At 37.5% G+C, this 20,248-nt stretch overlaps 7 protein-coding genes across 12 annotated transcripts; 5 read left to right on the top strand and 2 right to left on the bottom strand.

The window, feature by feature from the left end:
* The first annotated feature begins 164 nt into the window (after nucleotides 1-164).
* On the top strand, nucleotides 165-1,755 carry LOC103856080 (myb-like protein X). Of its 4 annotated transcripts, none has more exons than XM_009133159.3 (5): nucleotides 165-470; nucleotides 560-657; nucleotides 736-1,074; nucleotides 1,180-1,261; nucleotides 1,530-1,755. In XM_009133159.3, exons 1-5 carry the CDS (start codon nucleotides 229-231, stop codon nucleotides 1,597-1,599), a joined length of 831 nt encoding a protein of 276 aa, XP_009131407.1. In that variant the 5' UTR covers nucleotides 165-228; the 3' UTR covers nucleotides 1,600-1,755. The 4 variants fall into 4 exon arrangements, with proteins under 4 accessions (XP_009131407.1, XP_009131409.1, XP_009131408.1 ...); XM_009133161.3 differs by having other exon boundaries at nucleotides 166-470; nucleotides 1,533-1,755; XM_009133160.3 differs by having other exon boundaries at nucleotides 168-470; nucleotides 1,183-1,261.
* Nucleotides 1,756-1,940: 185 nt separating this feature from the next.
* On the bottom strand, nucleotides 1,941-4,921 carry LOC103856079 (probable methyltransferase PMT9). Its single transcript, NM_001302031.1, is given in 7 exon segments — nucleotides 1,941-2,262; nucleotides 2,347-2,567; nucleotides 2,704-2,816; nucleotides 2,917-3,511; nucleotides 3,885-4,067; nucleotides 4,178-4,342; nucleotides 4,694-4,921. Coding segments are annotated over 7 exon segments (1,827 nt in total).
* A 577-nt stretch (nucleotides 4,922-5,498) lies between these two features.
* On the top strand, nucleotides 5,499-8,432 carry LOC103856078 (E3 ubiquitin-protein ligase RGLG2). 3 transcript variants are annotated; one of them, XM_033286360.1, is made up of 9 exons: nucleotides 5,499-5,724; nucleotides 6,192-6,568; nucleotides 6,636-6,720; nucleotides 6,812-7,244; nucleotides 7,325-7,430; nucleotides 7,500-7,627; nucleotides 7,706-7,907; nucleotides 7,986-8,042; nucleotides 8,133-8,432. In XM_033286360.1, the coding sequence occupies exons 2-9, from the start codon at nucleotides 6,242-6,244 to the stop codon at nucleotides 8,211-8,213; spliced, it is 1,419 nt and encodes a 472-aa protein (XP_033142251.1). In that variant the 5' UTR covers nucleotides 5,499-5,724; nucleotides 6,192-6,241; the 3' UTR covers nucleotides 8,214-8,432. The 3 variants fall into 3 exon arrangements, with proteins under 3 accessions (XP_033142251.1, XP_033142253.1, XP_033142252.1); XM_033286361.1 differs by lacking the exon at nucleotides 5,499-5,724 and adding an exon at nucleotides 6,056-6,074 and having other exon boundaries at nucleotides 6,194-6,568; XM_033286362.1 differs by lacking the exon at nucleotides 5,499-5,724 and having other exon boundaries at nucleotides 6,053-6,568; nucleotides 7,709-7,907.
* Nucleotides 8,433-10,291: 1,859 nt separating this feature from the next.
* On the top strand, nucleotides 10,292-10,987 carry LOC103856077 (classical arabinogalactan protein 6-like). Its single transcript, XM_009133154.3, has one exon. The coding sequence runs from the start codon at nucleotides 10,402-10,404 to the stop codon at nucleotides 10,828-10,830; it is 429 nt and encodes a 142-aa protein (XP_009131402.1). The 5' UTR covers nucleotides 10,292-10,401; the 3' UTR covers nucleotides 10,831-10,987.
* A 1,178-nt stretch (nucleotides 10,988-12,165) lies between these two features.
* On the top strand, nucleotides 12,166-13,896 carry LOC103856074 (zinc finger protein CONSTANS-LIKE 6). The gene is made up of 3 exons (XM_009133152.3): nucleotides 12,166-12,899; nucleotides 13,177-13,362; nucleotides 13,568-13,896. Exons 1-3 carry the CDS (start codon nucleotides 12,210-12,212, stop codon nucleotides 13,595-13,597), a joined length of 906 nt encoding a protein of 301 aa, XP_009131400.1. The 5' UTR covers nucleotides 12,166-12,209; the 3' UTR covers nucleotides 13,598-13,896.
* A 70-nt stretch (nucleotides 13,897-13,966) lies between these two features.
* Nucleotides 13,967-15,862, bottom strand: LOC103856076 (BAG family molecular chaperone regulator 2). The gene is made up of 2 exons (XM_009133153.3): nucleotides 14,669-15,862; nucleotides 13,967-14,391 (listed from the first exon to the last, which is right to left on the bottom strand). The coding sequence occupies exons 1-2, from the start codon at nucleotides 14,940-14,942 to the stop codon at nucleotides 14,174-14,176; spliced, it is 492 nt and encodes a 163-aa protein (XP_009131401.1). The 5' UTR covers nucleotides 14,943-15,862; the 3' UTR covers nucleotides 13,967-14,173.
* Nucleotides 15,863-16,963: 1,101 nt separating this feature from the next.
* On the top strand, nucleotides 16,964-19,453 carry LOC103856073 (protein LOW PHOTOSYNTHETIC EFFICIENCY 1, chloroplastic). The gene has a single exon (XM_009133151.3). It carries the CDS (start codon nucleotides 17,302-17,304, stop codon nucleotides 19,216-19,218), a length of 1,917 nt encoding a protein of 638 aa, XP_009131399.1. The 5' UTR covers nucleotides 16,964-17,301; the 3' UTR covers nucleotides 19,219-19,453.
* The last annotated feature ends 795 nt before the right edge of the window (nucleotides 19,454-20,248 follow it).

Genomic DNA, 20,248 nt, shown 5'->3' with positions numbered 1-20,248 from the left:
CTAGTCAGAACTCAGAAAAGGCGCTAACGGTTATCATTATACATTGAAACTGTTCTTTTGTATTTAGTGGGCCAATATTGAGACCAATAGGCTCATATATTGCTTAAAACTTTGATAAGCCAATATAAACAAAACGGCGTGCAACTGATTTTAGAAACATTAAAACGGCAAGTCGTCTCATTCAATACTAGTTGCAGTCTCGTTTCAGTGAACACAAACCGCACATCAATGGCGGCTGCAGGGGAAGAGACGACGACGTCGGTTAAGGAAGGCGCCAACCTGTTGGGGAAGCCAAAGTACAAGAAAATCGAAAACGGGAGATTCAGATGCGTACAAACAGGTCACGAGCTACTCGAGAAAGACAAGACGGTTTATTCAGAGAGTAAACGGTGCCGTTTAGGGCTTATCGATCATGCCTTATCCCACAGCAAGCCACCACTTAACTTGTTCGAGCAAGACCCGAGCTCTCGGTAATCTATTGCTTACTGTTATGTCTCTTCTCGAAAAGTTTTTCGGTTTAAGGTTTTAGACTATTGTTTTTTGGCTTTGGTTGTTTCAGTTCGAAACTGAAATGTAAGCTAACGGGTGATACGGTGAACAAGACTGAGGAACATATTTGGAAGCATATCAATGGACGACGCTTCCTCAACAAGTTAGGTTTGTGACTTTGAAGCTTGATGAGAGTTCTTTATGTTGCAAAACTTGTTAACGGTTGTTTTGTTGGTTATCTAACAGAGGAGAAGGAGAGAGAGAAAGAGTTTGGTGCTATTCCAGAAGAAGGTGGAGAAACTGTGGTGAAGGAGAATGGCGTAAAGGAAGAAAAGAAGAAGAATAAAAAGAAGAAGAAGAAGAATAAGAAGAAAAACAAGAAGTTAGATGAGAAGGAAGAGAATGGAGAGGATGTTGTTATGGATGAAGTTGAACATGAGAATGATGAAGATGTTGGAGAGCAGGAGGAGCTTGACTTTTGGATGCCACCAGATGGAGAGAGGTGGGACTTTGATGATGGAGGAGACCGTTGGGGATCAGATTCAGAAGAGGAAGAAGAAAAGAATGGGGAAGAAGATCCAATAGGTTTGTTTTTCACTTATGTATCCCATTACTACTGCTCTGGTATTGTGTATTCATGCTTCAAATCTCAAGTTGTGAGTTTCTTTTTTCTTTTTGTAACATGGGAAGTTGGTGAAATGGATGAAGATGGAAATAGTAGCTTGGATGACTGCATACTTGGTGAAGTTGATGAGGATGAAACTCTCGAAAGGTACCATGAATTTTCATTGATTTTTTATGTGTACTAGATAAAATAGTTTTTGACATCCAAGTAATCATCTCAAGTTTGTTGTTAATGTTGAAGTTAGACAAAAGAGTATATAAGTTTTGTTTAAATGGCTGACCAAAAAAAGTGTTGTTTAAATCAGAAAATTAGTTGACTTTGGGAGTTTTAGTTTAGATTGTGATGTATGCTTATAGACAGCGAATGAATTGTGTTGAAGCAAAATCGGTTTAATGATAACGTTTGTGTTCTTTAGCAGTAAAAAGAGGAAGGCTGAAGAACTCAGTTCCAAGAAGAAGAAGAAGATCAATACAACAGCTTCATAAATCTGATCTCTCTCTTATGCTCTTCCTGTTTTTTTTTTGCATTTTCACTTAGTACTACGTATTTCATTCACCTTTATGTGTTCAGTTTTGATAGTATTTAATGGTGAGAATAAACAGGTTAATGAATCCTCTAATGAGTCGATGTTTCGGCCACTACATTCACAAAGCAAATACTTTTCGAGAAAACAATTTTAAATTTTAAATTTGGACTAGAAAATCGAAAACACGATGGCATTTTTTTTCCTACAACAAAATCAAAATCATAACTACGTATGAATCTTGTGCAATTTACAGTTCCTCATATCAAGTAGATAGATGGCTTGCAATAGAAGTAAACCTTTTCACAACTCTGAAATGGCCGCCACGCTCCAAAGTTTCTTTCTGGCTATCAAAACTCTCTCGTCTTTGGCCGCCGACAGAGAGTCACCATTTGGAGTAGTCTCTGTCATCCATTTGTCCCATTTCAACAATGTCAGATACTTCTTGATGTAGCTAATATTCTCTGATGTGTCACGAATTATGACAAACCCTTCTGGGCGTAGTATCCGGTCCATCTCGATAAGAAGATCTTCGATGCTGCATCCACGTGCTTGGGTTTCTGTGAATGTGTTCCACGCGTGGATAAGGTCAAATGTTCGTGGGTATGTGTCAAAGGCTTCACACCTGCAAATATCACCATCAAGCAACGAAGAAGAACATGATCGGATTATGTGCTCAATGTTTAGAGGTTAAAGCTCATTAACATACCAATCATGAGTGGCTCCGATAAGGCCACGGTCGTAGATGATCTTCATTCTCGGTTGGGATTGTACGGGTATGACGTTCATTACCCATACATCTTTATCGTTTAGAGCAGCTGCAAAACCGCCGAGGTTTGAGCTCATGTCCATCACGTTTCTAATAGAGTTCTTTTGCACCATTGGTTTAAGCAGCTTCCAGTATTCCATCACTCTATGCCGCCATGTTTCCTGCACCAACACACATACTTTAGTGAACGATAAAGAAGTATTTGGACGTAAAGAGGCATTGCTGTTTTATTAAACTCTAGTTCTTCAAAACTAGATTACGGAAACAAAGCTTTCAATGTAGGGAGAGAAAAATTACCGTATCTTCACGGAATTGCTCGGGAGTGACACCGATTTCTTCAAGACGTGGTGGAGGAGCTGTCAGTCTCCGTGGCCAGGGAACAAGCCCACTCCATCTTTCTTTATGCATCCCTGGATAAAATATAGCAAACAGTATGTAACGGATAACAAATAGTATCAACTTAATGAGACTTGATACTATAAAAGTTGAGGTTAAGATATGTATACTTACTCACTGAGTACGGTGTTATGCAAGCTTTCATGGAAACGTTCCAAGTTGCATCTGGGTCATCTCCAGAAGGACAAAGCGGAGGTTGGACACCTGGACCCCTCTTCAAGTAACAGCTGTTGGATATCGGTTTTCCCCATATAACAGATTGGTCTCGTTTGGCCACAACCCTCCAACACATTCTCCTGAAGAGATCATGCATCGCAGTCCCAATCTTTCTGTTTTCTGGGTCGTGTGCGTAAGCTTCAGGGGACGAGTATACAAAGTAACCGCCAGGTCTGAGCAGCCTATCAAGTTCCAGCAACAAGATCCCATCTCTTTGAAGCCAATCTATCCGACATCTAGAGCAGTGAGCAAGTTCAAACGATCTGCTTGGGTATGGAAGCCGCTTAGTCCCAAGAACACCAAGTGTTGATGGGATCCCTCGTTCTAGAGCAAACTGGATCTGGTTCTGGTGGACATCATTAGGAGCAAGAGACATGGCTATGATGTCGTGTGAGAGAAGATAAGCTCCGAAGCTAGCTACCCCGCAGCCAACATCAAGAACATTTCGAATGCTTCCTCCATTGTTGAGTTTGTCACCAGGGAATTTCAGCATCTAAAGCAATAAGTAGTTTTTTTTTGGTCATCTGAAAGAACTAAAAACGGTAAAAAATAGGGCCAAAACCTACTGTTAATTGTAGAACTATGTTCCCTGGTATGTTTAATGAACTATAATATCCCACATAATTTTCAGTAGATATAGAAAATTATGTTCAGAGCGTTAACATCATTCCCCTTGCAATAATAGACAACTAAATACTACTTTTGGCCCATGCAGCAGAATGCTATACGCTTCTACCATAAACTTTTGCACGCTAATGCAACTTCAGTAACAACAATCAAGCAAAAAAGGCGTGGTGGTTCTAGAGGATTGGCTATATTTCCTTGAGATTCAATTCAATAAAGCAAATGATGAAAATAGTTAGTACCTGAGCAAGGGAAACTATGTACTTGTCAGCTCCGTAGTGGAAATGTGTTCCTCCCCCGGGAAAATTGATCTTATCACCATTCACAACCATCCAATTCTGATCAGATTTCTCTTGCGCAAGGTGTGTATGCGGAATGTTCGCCTTCCACACCTCGTCTCTACTAACAGGCCACTTTATAGGTATCTGAAAACAACTCAATAAACAAAATCATCGTCAACCACTTAACACCAGAGCCATAAGGCCCATAACATATCCAAAAATGCTCAAATAAGATAAAGAAACACAAGTCCGACCATATAACCAGCTGGAGGAGGAACAAGGCAATTGAAACGGCGTTCCGGTGGAGGGCAGTGATGCTCATAGTGCTCCATTAACGTTAAGTTGAGTCTCAGTTTCAGCTGGTGATAAAGATCTCTATCCAAACACGGTATAAGATCCGAGTGTTTCGAATCACATATCTGCCAAAGTTATAGCATACACCAAAGCAGGATCAAGAACGAGAGAGCAACGAAGACGAAGACCACGAGATCAAACTAAACTCACTCAAAATCCACAAAGATCACTCACTCATCACCCCCTAGCAATTTCAACAGAGTAATCACTAGAAGAACGAGCTAATCTCCACAAAATCTCACTTAAACACTACGAATCTGGAACGATCACTATCTCATCCACTACCAATTTCAACAGAGTGATACGTAGATAAGAACGAGCTAATCTGCACAAAAACCTCACTTAAGCACTAGGAATCTGGAGATTCCCACTCAAAATTTCTAAAAAAAGAAACGAATCGATGCTTGGATACGAACCGGAATGCTTCTAGGAACTTCGACGCGGCTCTCTCCATCTCGATTGCTCGCGAATCCGGCGCGAGCGGGGCTAGATCCGTCGAACTCGTCGGACTTTCTAGATCCGGGAGCGAAGGAAGAGCCATAGTAGAGGCAAGTCAATCCGAGAAGAGCGATGAAGCCGACGAGGACGTAGGTGAAGAGCTTCGGAGGAGTCGCGCGGACTCGCTCGCTCCTGGAGGGCTTCATAACTCAGCGCGAGTCCGGATCCGGATCTAGATCTGACCCGGAAATCAGCTGCGGGTCGAGAGAAGGATAGTGTGTGAGTGACAGTAGATTCCCGCGGAAGGTTAGATGACCAGTGTCGGGATTTTATGCTCAAGGGAATATTTGTGGTAGTAGTTGTGATCCTCTGCGACTAGGACTACGATATGTTTCTGTTAATGCGGTTAAAATTCATGGGCCTGTGGATACCATTGGGCTTTGATATTTTAAAAGTTTCCTTTTTGTCTAATTGGGCTTTCTATTTGTTTCTCTAATTATAAAGGATACATTAACAATTATCCTCTAATTATTTGGTAAACATTTTCGAAATCTCAAGACTAATGGAGAGGATAATTCAAAAGTCTAAAATTTCAATATTTTTAATTCTATAAGGTGAATATTCGCCGGTAGTTACCTCGAAAGAGCAACGAATTTAACCGTACGACGAAAGAAAGAGAGATAAATACTGAAGATAGGCAGCTTTGCCACGTGGACGGAAACTTCTACCAACCATCCATTTTCCACTAAATAAAATATTATTTTAATTAACTTTTAATTATCCCAAACCATATATAATAGGATTAGCGTGCTTGACAAAAGAAAAGTGATTATTCTCTTAATGATTTGATAGCAACAAAAAAACAAAACACAACAGAGAAGAAAGTGAAATTGCTTTCGAGCAAAAAGGGGCAAGCAACTTCTTTTTATTTTTAAAGGCGAACTCTGCAAGATTCAGTCCGCCATTGAAGCTCCTTCACTCTCTTATTCATCTTCTTCCTCAAGTTAAAGGTAGACACTTTATATTCTCTATCACACTCCTGATCAAAAATAGACATTTGTGTTAAATAATACTGTTTCTACAGAATGTCGGTGGATTCAGCCTCTGAACATTATGTTTTGGTTTCTGTCTTTTAATCTGATTAGAACGGTCGTAGTTTCGTCTAAATCTGGGGTTAGACTAGAGTATGTGCAGCAAAGTTTGGACTTTATCTCAATCTAGAAAAACACTTAATGGCGTCATTATTGTTTTGCCCAGTCTTATGAGGAAACTTACGTGGCGTGTTTGAATCTCTCCTTTCTTTATATAGAACACCACACCAACCTTCGATTTAAAAAAAAAAAAGTTGTTTCGTAAGCGGTTAGAAACTTCAACATCTTATCCCCAAAGATCAAAGCTTTCACCTTTTTGTTCTTACCAGCAGTCTCCACCAAGTTTCATGAATATATACTAATCTTTCTGAATCCTTTGTTTTGTAGGTTACTAAACTGACTTGAGAGGGTTTTGATTTGAATCAAAAGGGTTTGATGGGGACAGGGAACTCAAAGGAAAGCTGGAGACAGGAGTCTTCTTCATCATCGTTTAGGTCAGCTTCAGCTTCATCAGCATCACCGTCTTCATCTTCATGGGCTTCTCATCAAAGCTATCCTCAGTACGGTCCAGAAAGCTATAATTATCCTCCTACGCCTTCATATGCTCCTCATCCACCTCCTGAGTATGCGCAGCCTCCTCCTGCACCTTCTTATAGCACTCAGCCTTATTCTCAGCCGCCTTCTTATAGTCATGGCAATGATAAGAAGAGGTTGGAGCGCAAGTTTTCTAAAATCTCTGATGAGTACTCCTCTTTGGAGCAGGTGAGCTGAATCTAATTTGCTTCTTGATGATTACAAAGCTTCACATTTATTGTTCTGTTTCATTTAGGTGACGGAGGCTCTTGCACGTGCGGGTCTAGAATCTTCAAATCTCATTGTTGGTATTGATTTCACTAAGAGCAACGAGTGGACAGGTTAGTTAGGTTCAAGATTCTGTCTTCTGTTGTAATGCATCAAATGATTTTTCAAACTCAAAAGCGATTTTTTTGTTGTTGTTGGTAACAGGGGCTAGGTCCTTTAATAGGAAGAGCTTACATTACATAGGCAATAATCCCAACCCTTATGAACAAGCGATAACTATCATAGGAAGAACATTAGCCGCTTTTGACGAGGACAACTTGATTCCATGTTACGGTTTTGGAGATGCGTCAACGCACGATCAAGATGTGTTTAGTTTCAATCCTGAGGATAGGTTCTGTAATGGGTTTGAGGAAGTGCTTGGTCGGTATAAAGAGATCGTGCCTCAGCTTAAGCTCGCAGGGCCAACTTCGTTTGCTCCCATCATCGATATGGCTATGACCATTGTTGAGCAGAGTGGTGGACAGTACCACGTCCTAGTGATAATAGCAGATGGGCAGGTTACAAGAAGCGTTGACACTGAAAATGGACAGTTAAGTCCGCAAGAGCAGAAGACTGTGGAGGCTATCGTGCAAGCGAGGTTTGAACATTGTCTGATCTTTGAAAGAATCTCTCTTTGTTAGTTGATTATATGATTTGATTTCTTTGTCTATGGTATAGTAAGGTTCCTCTATCAATAGTCTTAGTGGGGGTTGGGGATGGACCATGGGATATGATGAGGGAGTTTGACGATAATATTCCATCCAGAGCTTTTGATAACTTCCAAGTAAGTTATCTTTTGAGCTAAAGACGTCAAAGATATTTTTGATGTTCTGATATGATGTTCTGTTTATAGTTTGTGAACTTCACAGAGATCATGTCAAAGAACAAAGCACAGTCCCTGAAGGAAACAGAGTTTGCCCTCTCTGCTCTCATGGAGATTCCTCAGCAATACAAGGCCACATTAGAGCTTAGCCTTTTAGGGTAAAATCCACAAAACTTAGTCTTTATGGATTGATTCAATCTTTACACCCAAAGATCTCAACTTTTTTTCTTGCTCAGCAGAAGAAGAAATGGGAATATCCAGGAACGATTCCCTCTTCCACCTCCAATGCATGGTGGAGGATCATCCTTCAACAACAAGCCAAAGACTAATCGTGTTCCAAGTTTCAAACCGAGTGTACCTCCTTATCCATCTGAAAGCTATCCCGTAAGGTCTAGTCCTGCACCACCACCAGCTACAACCTCTGCTTCTGATAACCAGGTATATATATATCAAAATCTGTTTTGAAATGTTGTTTAGAATGTTTTGAAGCTTCATGTTGTTGGTTCTCTGTAACAGCTGTGTCCGATTTGTCTGAGCAGTCCTAAAGACATGGCCTTTGGTTGTGGCCATCAGGTAAACTTTAGGAACACAGTTTTAAACTTCTTCTTATTTACTAACTCGATTGAAACGTGGACCTAACTTGGTTTCTGTTTGGGATACAAGACTTGTTGCGAGTGTGGACCGGATCTTGAAATGTGTCCAATTTGCCGTGCACCGATCCAGACAAGAATAAAGCTCTACTAACAAGCAGGCGGCCAAAATCGACTACGCTTCTCTCTTTGTGTTAGTTTTGTTCGTTGATTCACTTTTCTAACTTGATCGTTTACAAAATCTTGTCTTCTTTGCTATCAATGCTTGATCCTTTGTCCGTTTTTCAGTTCTTTTGATTGATTTTTTTTTTCTAATAAATTTGAGTCCTGAAATTGGCTATACACCAGTAGTAGATACCGTAGATACCATCTACCTACTTCCTTCCTTTTTAGCTAAATATTGAAAAAAATCAGTACTATCCTAAAAACGTGGGATTATAAATCAAATGTAAATGTTGTTTGTTTTCTCTATATTAACTTGGCCAACAATACAAACAAAATGATAGAGTCAAAGAGATGTTCTGTTTTGAAACTCTGTTAAAAACATTAACAAATGTCTTTGAATCCCTAAGCTGCAGAAGACTTCACCATGCGGGACTTTCTATGTGTTACCAGTGAAGTGTGTCTGTCAGTGTGTGAGAGACATATATTTATCTCGGTGCAGCTAAAGTATTGGATATTAATTTGGGGGAACAGCACAATAAACTCTTGAAGCAAAAGCCTAAAATGTATTCGTGAGCTCTAACTCTTATTTTCTAAATACAATCAAACAAGCGTCATAATCTCAGTATTCTTTTATAGAGAAATTAGGATAACAAGAATTTTTGTTGATAGATGAGTATTCTTTTAGATTTTTTGATCATTAGGTTGTATTTTTAATATAAAATTCTCAAAAATTCTATTTTAGAAAAAATTTCATTTTTATTGAGAAATATTTTACATTTGGGGTTGTGATTTATAAATTAGGATAACAACAATTTTTGTTGATAGATAAGTATTTTTTTTAGATTTTTTTATCAATATGTTGTATTTTTTAAATTAAATATTCAAAAATCTATTTTTATTGGGAAATATTATAGATTTGGGATTGTGATTTAGAAATTGGGATAACAATAATTTTTGTTAAATAAATGAGTATTCTTTTAGATTTTTTGATAATTAGGTTGTATTTTTTTAAATAAAATTCTCAAAAATTCTATTTTAGGAAATTTTTCATTTTTATTGGGAAATATTGTAGATTTGGGTTGTGATTTCGAAATCAGGATAACAAGAATTTTTGTTGATAACTGAGTATTCTTTTACATATTTTGATCAATATGTTTTATTTTCTAAATAAAGTTTTCAAAAATTCTATTTTAGGAATTTTTTTATTTTTATAGAGAAATACTGTACATTTGGGGTTGTGATTTAGAAATTAGGATAACAAAACCATTTGTTGATAGATGAGTATTTTCTTAGAATTTTTTATCAATACATTGTATTTTTAAATAAAATTTGCAAAAATTCTATTTTCTGAAAATTTTCATTTTTATTGGAAAATATTGTAGATTTGGATTGTGATTTAGAAATTAGGATAACAAGAATTTTTGTTGTAGATGAGTAATCTTTTAGATCTTTTGATCAATATGTTGTATTTTTTAAATAAAGTTTTCAAAAATTCTATTTTAGGAAAGTTTTTAGTTTTATGGATAAATATTGTACATTTGGGGTTGTGATTTAGAAATTAAGATAACAAGAATTTTTGTTGAAAATAATGTAAATTTGAGATTTTTATTGAGAAATTAGGATTACAAGAATATTTGTTGATATGTGAGTTAAAATATACTATATATCTATGTCCATGTCACTGAAATTATTATATACCATTTAAAATAAATGAAATGATTGTTTTATTTCTTTACCAAAAAAAACAATAGGTATTATTTTGATTTATGTGTTTACTCTGATTTAATTATATGCATAATACATAGATGAACATGAATAAATAATAATATAAAAAAAATTTATCCCGCGCAATTAACCTAGTATTAGTATATTCAATAAATAGTTTGCTTCGATAATTTTTAAACAAGAGAATTGGTTTGTGTTTTTTTTTAGAATCTATTTTTGGTCAGATCATTTTAATATAATTTTTAAAAATAGATTACAAGCTTCATTTCTCCTCTCATATCCATCAATTTTCCTAAATTTTCTCATCTTCCAAAACATTTAAATTGACTTCCCCCATGTCTTATTCTTGCATCCTGAGCTTTTGCAGTAAGAAAAAAAAACAAGTTAAAATAAAAATACTGCTCTAGCTTTTGGAATATATTCCTTTTAAATCTCAATAAGAACCTATAAAAATGGCACGTCAATTTGTCATATTGGCCCTATTGGCTTTAACCGTGGCCACCGTTTTCGCTGCTGACGCTCCCTCAGCCTCTCCCCAAAAATCTCCATCACCCACCACTGCCCCAACCAAGGCTCCCGCCACACCAACCAAAGCTCCGGCCGCCGCACCTAAGTCAACCTCAGCCTCTTCTCCCAAAGCATCTTCCCCTGCTGCAGAAGGACCCGCTGCCGAGGATGACTACTCTGCGGCTAGTCCCAGTGATTCTGGCGAGGCACCCACCGACTCCGCTGCCTCTCCTCCGGCTCCCACACCCGATAGCACATCCGCCGATGGACCAAGTGAGGCAGAGGCACCAAGTAGCAGCGCCGTGACCACCGTCAAGCTCTCTGTTGCCGGCACTATCATCACCGCCGTTAGCTTCCTATTCTTTTCTCTCTAAGTTAAAAGGAGTTCAAGTTTTGTTTCAAGGGATTACCATACAATTTTTTGAGATGAGGCCGTAAATGTATACGTTTATAAATCGAGATTTATTGGAGTTAATAAAAACTTAACTATCTATATGAAATTTTGTTTAATAAAATTAAATGTTGCGGAAATGGTCTTCTGTCGCTTAACTATATACATTGATATCTTAATACAGAAGACAAAGTGTTAGAAGACAATTAGTCAATGTAGGTGGGACCCTTACAATTGCTCTTTTTCCACGTATGTTTCGCTCTGATTGGTTCCACTACTCTCTCTGCATGCTTTATTGTTTCCTCTTCAGCATTTTCTTCTTGTAACTCCAGTGTCTGTCCACGTTATAATTTCACGGTTTCACCTGTAATACTAGTATTTTGCTCGAAAAAAATAATCTATCAACTAGTATTAACCAGAATTTTCAAAATTAATTTCACAAAATAACGGAAATAAATTTTACATTTGAAAACGGCATCGTTTATATGTTCTTGAGTTCTTGTTCAGGTTAATTCATACAAGATTGCAATGTCCAGTTTTTCTTTTTATGTGAAAAATAAATTTATAATATTTATTTGGTCAACTGAAAAGATTGAAACATATATGTATATGAACTTGAACTTTGATGCGACATCCTAAATATGTTTACTATTCTATCACGTTAAAATAGTACTTAACCATGAACTTTATATTTACTAGAGTACACTATGATTTAACAAGATAACCAAGATTCTGCAAAGTGTATCCCCAATCTCCTAAAGTAAAGTTTGTATAAACTAATTACTGTTCGTGTAACCTTACATAATTGCAGCCTAAAGCAAAGGTAAGGACAAAATAAGTATATTAATGTTTGATTTCACGTGAATGCTATAAAAAAAAAAAGAATACTGGAGTACATGCGAAAGATGTCATCAAATGACAGCAATAGTTCAGGATGCTACTGTACTACAAAATCACTTCGTGCCATTGCTGTCGGTGGTAGGAAATTTAAGATGAACACAAGTTTAAAAGATCATTCCCATTTACAAATTTTTGGTGCAAATGTTAAAAAAATATCTAACTTTTTATATAAATCCATGAACTTCATAAATTATAAATGCTGTGTGGTATCTAAAAAGTAAAAACAAAGTGCTTTCTCAAAAAGTTGGAAAAAACTTGGAGTTATCATAGTTAATCAAAAGTCAAGTCTACTCAACATTACTCCCTCCCTGCACATCCAAACACAATCCAAAATTACAACACCATTATCCAATGACTGATCGACACGCGTCAAGGTACAATCACGGTCAGCTTTCTTTTTCCCTCCACCTACATACTAGAGAGATAATTAGAAAGGAGTGAGAAACACAGTTAGAGAGAGAGATGTGTGACAAACTCAGTCCGGTCGGCGACGAGAAACAGAGTACGAGAACATCGAATAGGATCAAGAAGCGGAAACACATGGAATCAACTTCCATATACAAGTCTCCTTCAAATATTCAAACGTCTCCTTCAAATATTGAAACGTCTCGTAAGCACAGAAAGAACAACAAAAAGCTCAAACAGAGCAAGACAAAGGGAGCTGATGCGACGCCGTCTAAGGAGAAGAAGAGAGCGGAGACTGTGGGAGGAGAGAAAGAAGAAGAGCATTACGACACCGTTGCGGCTTACCTCTTTAACTCCGCCAACGACAGCACAATCTCTTCGATACTCCCTTACTCCTCTTCCGCTGAGTTAGACTGCGACGGAGGAAGGAATCATTCTCCGTACGATCGTCAGGATCACGGGTCGTCTTCTTCTTCTTCGCTTCTAAGGACGGCGATGAAGAAAGGAGCGAGCAAGGAGGGAGAGACGACGGAGGAGCGGTGGGTGAGTTATTCCGAGGTTGTGGATGAGGTGGTGAGTCCGAGCGGAACTCCACGGTGTTGCGGCGGAGATGGAAACGAGGGACGGTCTTCTCTGGCTCTGAAGCTTGATTATGAGCAGATCATGGAGGCTTGGTTGGATAAAGGTACTCTTTATGTTGACGGAGAACCGCCGCAGACGGTGCCGGACTTGCATACTTCCGCTGACGTAAGTAAACATCTCTTTTGGTTATTTATTATATCGTAATCAAAGGTTAACGTAACTAATTGCCGGTGAAATATTAATGAGATCAAGGGTACTTTCTTGAAACTGTAATAATGATAACCTAACTTTTTGACAAGTTGTCACAATATTATCACGTTGACTATAAATAAATAAATGTAACGGGAAAGTAACAGTATGGTTTTTTTTTTTTATCGTTGTTATTAGTTAAGCTGGTTCAAAGATTTGATACTAGGCAAGTGTGTATTTGATGATGGTTTAGGTGTTTACCAGCGGTGGAGAGGCATTATGGGCGGTGCCGAAGATGGAGACAATGGAGAGGTTATGGAGAGGGCATAGGGAAGCTAGTTTGCTTCGGTATAAAGAGAAGCGGCAAAGCCGCTTTTTCTCTAAGCGGATTCGATACCAAGTTCGTAAGCTCAACGCTGAGAAACGTCCTCGTAATAAAGTAAACTTACCTTCTTTTCTTTTCAACAAATTACACACGTACACTACTAGATAGTCTGTATTTAATTTTGGGTTATGAACGCGATGGATGTACTAATCCAAACTATTAGGCTACAAGTAATTGACTGAACTCACTGAGAACAAGAAACTGGTTTGATGCGTGGAACTGCTGGTTCTAATTATGGTTTTGGTTAATTTCTTTTCAGGGCCGGTTCGTGAAGAGAGATGATTTATAGACCACTGAAAACTGGTGGTTTAGACTTGCGGTTTGTGGACATACTACTAGTCTTTTCGAAATAACCAAGCGGCGGATGTTTGGTACGTAGTATAATATTAGAGACGTTAGGGCCGAACTGGATTATACCGAGATATGAAAGGTGTTGGTCTGTATAGGGGTACTGACCAGCTCGGTTATGCAGAAGTTTTCGGTTTGTTTCCCCGTTTTAGTTCTATTATTATAGAAAACTTTTAACTAATCTGTACCAAATCATCTGAACAAATAATAATAATGAAAATGGATATTGACGTTTAGAGATAATGGAGTGCATCATATTTCTTGTGTTATCGTTTTCAGCATATAACGAAATTATCTCATACTAAGTAAATAAAACAAACTAAGAGTATGAAACTTTCTGAAAACCTTAAAATATATTACATGTAAACATTAATTTTACAAATTCAATATAGAAATTTATATGATTAGTATAGTGCATTATGTATGACAATCCTATCTAGTAACTATTCTTGGCTGCTTTTATATTTTACTTAGAAGTACTTAACAAACAACTAATTTGACAAATTTGTTTAGTTGTTTATACGATTATAGTGAGACAAGAAGCGGAAATGTTGTTACGATCAAGAAGCTTTTTCTCTTTGAAGGCAGGATCTTCTAACAACAACACCTTGTCTTTTTCTCCAACACCAACCATGTGTAGATATTCATCATCCTCTCTTTCTTTCCCTTTGAATAATAGCCTTTGTTGTTTTGGCTCTAAACCGGTAAGCAGTGATAGTACCATCTTAAGTTCTCCTGTAAATCCGTAAGTATAAATTAGTTGTAATATCATGAATATTTGTATGGCCTATAATTTCTCATTAGAAAAATAAATTTGACATTCTATTTTATATTTTCATCTTTTAGAATGGTTATCTAGTTTTTGAAATAAGAAAAATGCCACAGTTCCAAGTTTTTTTAGCGTGATTTTAATAAAGGATAGCTTTTGTGAACTCACATATATTAATCTAAGATTTTAACAAATTCTGTAATTTGACCAAATTATAAATAAGTCGAGAGATGAGAAATTTACCAAAAGTGGAGGTTGCTTCAATGGATAGATCATGAAAATTAGCAAAAGTAGAGACTCTAATGGAGATCAAGTCATCACCAATGCTCTCTTGTCTTTTTTGAACAAGCATACCTCCTGGTCTAAGTTCCCATTTGATTTCATTATTGCAGCAGCTAATATTGTTGTTGCTATTACCCAATCCCTTTTGCTGTTGATCTTGTTGTGTGCCTTTGTTGTTGGTTCTTTTACCAAAACCAAATCTAATCCCAAATCTCTTAGACTTGAACTTCATCATCTCTTTCTACTTTGATTTCTGGTGTTTTCTGTTTAATATTTTCTTCTGTTTTCTCTCGAGCTTTGGGATACATAAACATGGAAACATTTAGGTGGTTTTTATAGGAGACAAGAGGTTAAGTAAAGGACAAACCCACATACATACTTGCATGTGCAAGCTGCTTTTTGCAATTTACAAGTCCTCCTCTTTTAATAATGTTTGTAAAGTAATAATGTGGAGTCACTTAATATACAATAAGAAAAGCCATGAATATGTGCCGACAAAGGAAAAATCAGATTTAAATATGATTAATCGAGTCTGTTAAGAGAAGAGCTTCAGGCACATGGGCGATGGTTCGACTGATAATAAACAATGGTTCCTTGATTGAAGGATCGAACACGAAAAAAATGCAAGCAAAAACAATCAAAATTATAGGATTTTTATTAATTATAAGTTATTATGGGTAGGCTGTGTTTTATTTAAATTTTTGGCGGACCGACCTTGTTGTATTAAAATTTATCTCAGTTTGACGAATTAATTTCATAATTTGTTGTTTTTTTGTTTGTCAATACTATTTATATATTGAATGTACAAAAAGCATATACCACGCCTTTCGATGGTCGTAGATGATAAAAGAAAAACATAAAAAAGTAGCGATGATAGTTGTTTAATCATATACCTAATCAAGTAAAACGGACAGTAGTTTAACTTGTTCTGTAGTGCCAATCAAGGTGATTACGATTCTCGGGTAAACTTGAATCTTGGTGTAAACATCGCCATGTGGTAGGACCAATTTGGAAAATTAATAATGCATGAAAACTTTTGAAATAACGACAAATTCACAATTTATAAAATATAGCTTACTGATTAACTCAGAGTTATAAAGTATAAGAAACTATCATAGTGATCTTGTATGTAAATATGATGAATCTAAAATAAAATCTTCGACAAGATATAATTCCTATATGTAAGAGATCAAACAACTCAGCTTATAATTACATAAGATTTGCCAAATCTGATCATGTAGAAGTTATTAGTAGAATATCAATCTTTCTATTGCATTCCCAACAATTGTAAATCATTTTGTAGCGCTAAAGTTCTAATTAACTTTAACAAGTTTTGTATTCGGTGTTATAGTTTTTACATTGTCCATCGAGTTCTTGACCCTATTTGTTTTAGGTTGTCTTAGCCACCAGATTAGTGCTCGTCTCGTTGTATGTTACGTTAGATTAATCTCCGATCATATTATGGATCTTCAACGTAAACCATGCAGGCACATGTATGAAATCAAAACCATGTACTATTTGATTATTAATGGACAAGGTGATATGACACATCAACATGTTGTAGTAGCTAGAAGACGGTATCTGAGATATGGTGAATCCACATTTATATTTCTCGACCCACCAACATGGTTGTCCATATATAAATATATAATACACTAAAAATATAATGCATATACATAATATAATTTGAATATTTATCTACGCACACAATAATGTGTCTGTGGAAGTTTATACTTGTATTATTTACATGTCTATGTGCATGGGCCAGGCTTGTTTATTGGATTTTTACGAAGGAACATATATCCTTTGTACCCAACCGTTAAGTATGGTCTTCAATGCAATTGTGTCAAGTACTCATATGGAACTTCTAATTCTATTTCTGTTTATATGTAAGAAACCCACTTTAAAATCAGTCGTCTAGTTATCAAATTCACAAAATTAATGACTAAACTTTTAAAATCAAAACTAACACATGCGTATGCACATATATTAGATAAATACATTGTATCTACTATACTTTTAACGATTAAAATTTTCGAAAACAACACCATCGAATCATCGGACATAAAAAATGGAAAAGACAATGCATAAATGGCAGCAAGTTCTTAATTAAAAAAAAAAAAGATTATAACCGTGAAGGTGTAGATTAAGTTTTGTTTCTAAAGGCCCAAAACATGTTGTTGGGTCAAGTTATGGACTTAAATGAAAACAAATAGTTGGGAACGGCACCGTTTAAGTGATTCTCTCTTGCAGCAGTTGAAGCTTACCCGCTCACAGAAAATTGAATGGTCACAAGCGCACCACACCATCACTAAACTAATGAGACGCTAAACCATCTCTCTGGTGTGGCTGCGTCTGACTTTTCGAAATGCTTCATTGATAAGCATTGGCACGAATATATATCGAGCGATAGTATAATGATTGGTCGTGTTTGATATTCACCTATCTGTTTCTCATACAAAGATTCATCTCTGTTAAGGGTCATCTTGTTTTGCTGATTGTTGTATGAAGGTGTAAGCATCTGTGTTTGCAAAGGTGCGACCTTGAGGAGTTTAAGTTCATGGGTTATTATTGGTTGATTTAGCTGGTGAAAGATGCAAGCTTTAAGCGTTTGGCCATTAAAGTTTGGTCTTTTGGTTGGATCAAGATTGGAATCTGAGTTGGATTGTTCTTGTTTCGTAGTTAGCCGTAAGATTAGAAAGAGACATTGTAACTTTGGTAGTAGTATCAGCCATACCTCAAAGGTTCTGTTTCTGTGTGAGCCAAAGAGAAGTTTGTTGAGATCATCCGTTGGAGTAGGATGGGCCACGGAGCAACGAGAAGAGGAAGAAGCCTCCAGGGACAAAACCAATTCAAGAGTTAACGTAAGAGAGCTAGCGTATAGTCTACGAGCTGCCAAGACTGCTGATGATGTAGACGTTGTTCTCAAGGAGAAAGGAGAGTTGCCTCTTCAAGTCTACTGCGCTATGATAAGAGGCTTCGGCAAGGACAAGAGACTAACGCCAGCAATGGCTGTAGTAGACTGGCTCAAGAGGAAGAAGAGCGGTCCAAACCTCTTCATATACAACAGTCTCTTGGGAGCGGTGAAAGAGTCTAATGGGTTTGGTGAAACGGAGAAGATACTAAGCGACATGGAGGAAGAAGACATTGCTCCAAACGTCGTCACTTACAACACTCTGATGGCTATTTACATGGAACAAGGAGAGTTTCGCAAGGCCCTCGAGGTTCTTGATTTAATCGAGGAGAAAGGCTTTGAGCCTTCACCTGTAACATACTCAACGGCCTTGCTGGTGTACAGAAGAATGGAAGATGGAATGGGAGCGCTCGAGTTCTTTAGTGAACTAAGAGAGAGATACTCTAAGAGAGAGATAGCGAACGACGCTGAACATGACTGGGAGTTTGAGTTTATCAAGCTTGAAAACTTCGTTGGTAGAATCTGCTACCAAGTGATGAGACGCTGGCTGGTGAGAGACGAGAACTTGACCACCAAAGTGCTAAAACTTCTGAACGAAATGGACAATGCAGGTGTGAAACCGAGCAAGGAAGAGCACGAGAGGCTTATATGGGCGTGCACAAGAGGAGACCACCACCACGTGGTTGGAAAGGAGCTCTACAAAAGAGTTAGAGAGAGGTTCCCTGATGATGAGATAAGCTTATCCGTCTGCAACCACTTGATCTGGCTGATGGGGAAGGCCAAGAGATGGTGGGCGGCGCTGGAGATTTACGAGGATCTTTTGGAAGAAGGACCTGAGCCTAACAACTTGTCTTACGAGCTGGTGGTTTCTCACTTCAGCATCTTGCTGGGGGCAGCTAGCAAGAGAGGGATATGGAGGTGGGGTGTTAAGCTGCTTAACAAAATGGAAGATAAAGGAATAAAACCGCAGAGCAGGCACTGGAACGCTGTTCTTGTAGCGTGTTCAAAAGCCTCAGAGACCGCGGCGGCTATACAGATCTTTAAAGCTATGGTTGAGAACGGGGAGAAGCCGACGGTTATATCTTACGGTGCTCTCCTTAGTGCGCTTGAGAAAGGGAAGCTGTATGATGAAGCGTTTAAGGTTTGGAACCATATGATTAAGGTTGGGATCGAGCCTAATCTTCACGCTTACACCATCATGGCTTCTGTGCTGACGGGGCAGGGGAAGTTCAATCTGTTGGATACGCTTTTTAAAGAAATGGCTTCCAAGGGTGTTGAGCCTAGCGTTGTGACGTACAACGCGGTGATAAGTGTTTGTGCGAGGAACGGGCTGAGCGGTGAGGCTTACGAGTGGTTTGGGCGGATGAGAGGAGAGAAAGTTGAGGCTAATGAGATTACTTATGAGGTGTTGATTGAGGCGCTTGCTGATGATGGGAAGCCGAGGCTTGCTTATGAGTTGCATTTGAAGGCTCAAGGTGAAGGGCTTAAGCTGTCTGCTAAGCCGTATGATGCGGTTGTTAGAGCTGCTGAGAGTTATGGAGCGAGTATTGATGTTAATCTGTTGGGTCCGAGACCAGATAAAGAGAAGAGAGGTTAAGCAGTGTTTACGTTAGAGTCGAGAGAAGATGATGAAACTGGTTTTATGTTAAATTGATGTAACGAACATTGTACACGAGACAAGATGATGTAACGAACATTTGTGCAACAGCGGAGAGCCACAGTACTTGAATACACCGTTAAGTTCAAGTATTTGAGTTGGTTAACTGTAAACCGAATTTGAACCAGGCTTCAACCGGCTTTTGATTAATACTATACATTAGTGAGTTCTGTCTTTTTTCTTTCCCTCAAAATAAATATATTAGCACAAGAAAATTTACAAGTACAAAAGGTGTTCATAGAGCCACAATGGTACCATCATGAAGGAAACCAATCAAAAAATTTAAAAGGAGACATAGATAGAGGACTAGCCTTTCTCATTAGCAAAAAATAATCAAATAACCAAAGAGGGGATCCCACAACAACATAAGATTGACCAAACTGATCAAGAGTTGCACTCTTGGCAATAATAAGAAAGGCTCCTCTATTAGTCTACTTAGCTTCCAACTTCGCTTTCAACTTCGCTTTCCACTTTGGTGTGGTCAATATAATGTGGTGTTTGGAATTGAAGATGCTGTGTTTTCAAGTTTTTTTTGGAAAGACCTTTGGCGTGGCCGTTTTTCAAATTTGACAGTGTTCAACTGCTTTCTGCCCTTGATTACATTACATAGTGAGTTCTTTCTTATACAGTAACTAATTCTTTATAACAATGTAATTTGAATATAAGTATATAACAGTATATTGATATAAAAAAATATTTATTAGTTTATAGATGGAATTAAGATAAATTTATCGCACTCGAGGTTTTGTAAGACAACTGGTAATATAATTATAAGAATTAATACAATGATTGCAAAACTCCAAACACTTGACGGAAGCAACATTGTCGTCACTCTCTTTTATCCCAACAACTACAGTCACCGTGATTTTAATATTATGTTTCAACTTAATTTATGTCGGAACGATCAAATCAAATCTTCTTAAGAAAAATTATAATAGTTCTCGAAATTTTGGAAGAAGTGATTACTTTA

The sequence above is a fragment of the Brassica rapa genome, chromosome A03, assembly GCF_000309985.2.
Source record: "Brassica rapa cultivar Chiifu-401-42 chromosome A03, CAAS_Brap_v3.01, whole genome shotgun sequence".
NCBI lineage: Eukaryota > Viridiplantae > Streptophyta > Magnoliopsida > Brassicales > Brassicaceae > Brassica > Brassica rapa.
This window is presented reverse-complemented; position numbering and strand designations above follow the sequence as displayed.

Coding starts and splice junctions, on each gene's coding strand:
- LOC103856073 (XM_009133151.3), top strand. CDS start 17,302: ATGCAAGCTTTAAGCGTTTGGCCATTAAAGTTTGGTCTTTTGGTTGGA.
- LOC103856078 (XM_033286360.1), top strand. CDS start 6,242: ATGGGGACAGGGAACTCAAAGGAAAGCTGGAGACAGGAGTCTTCTTCA. Junction 7,431..7,499: donor GAGCTTTTGATAACTTCCAA/GTAAGTTATCTT, acceptor TTCTGTTTATAG/TTTGTGAACTTCACAGAGAT. Junction 8,043..8,132: donor CCTTTGGTTGTGGCCATCAG/GTAAACTTTAGG, acceptor TTGGGATACAAG/ACTTGTTGCGAGTGTGGACC.
- LOC103856080 (XM_009133159.3), top strand. CDS start 229: ATGGCGGCTGCAGGGGAAGAGACGACGACGTCGGTTAAGGAAGGCGCC. Junction 471..559: donor GAGCAAGACCCGAGCTCTCG/GTAATCTATTGC, acceptor TGGTTGTTTCAG/TTCGAAACTGAAATGTAAGC. Junction 1,075..1,179: donor TGGGGAAGAAGATCCAATAG/GTTTGTTTTTCA, acceptor TAACATGGGAAG/TTGGTGAAATGGATGAAGAT.
- LOC103856074 (XM_009133152.3), top strand. CDS start 12,210: ATGTGTGACAAACTCAGTCCGGTCGGCGACGAGAAACAGAGTACGAGA. Junction 12,900..13,176: donor ACTTGCATACTTCCGCTGAC/GTAAGTAAACAT, acceptor ATGATGGTTTAG/GTGTTTACCAGCGGTGGAGA. Junction 13,363..13,567: donor AGAAACGTCCTCGTAATAAA/GTAAACTTACCT, acceptor ATTTCTTTTCAG/GGCCGGTTCGTGAAGAGAGA.
- LOC103856077 (XM_009133154.3), top strand. CDS start 10,402: ATGGCACGTCAATTTGTCATATTGGCCCTATTGGCTTTAACCGTGGCC.
- LOC103856076 (XM_009133153.3), bottom strand. CDS start 14,942: ATGATGAAGTTCAAGTCTAAGAGATTTGGGATTAGATTTGGTTTTGGT. Junction 14,392..14,668: donor TGAAGCAACCTCCACTTTTG/GTAAATTTCTCA, acceptor ACGGATTTACAG/GAGAACTTAAGATGGTACTA.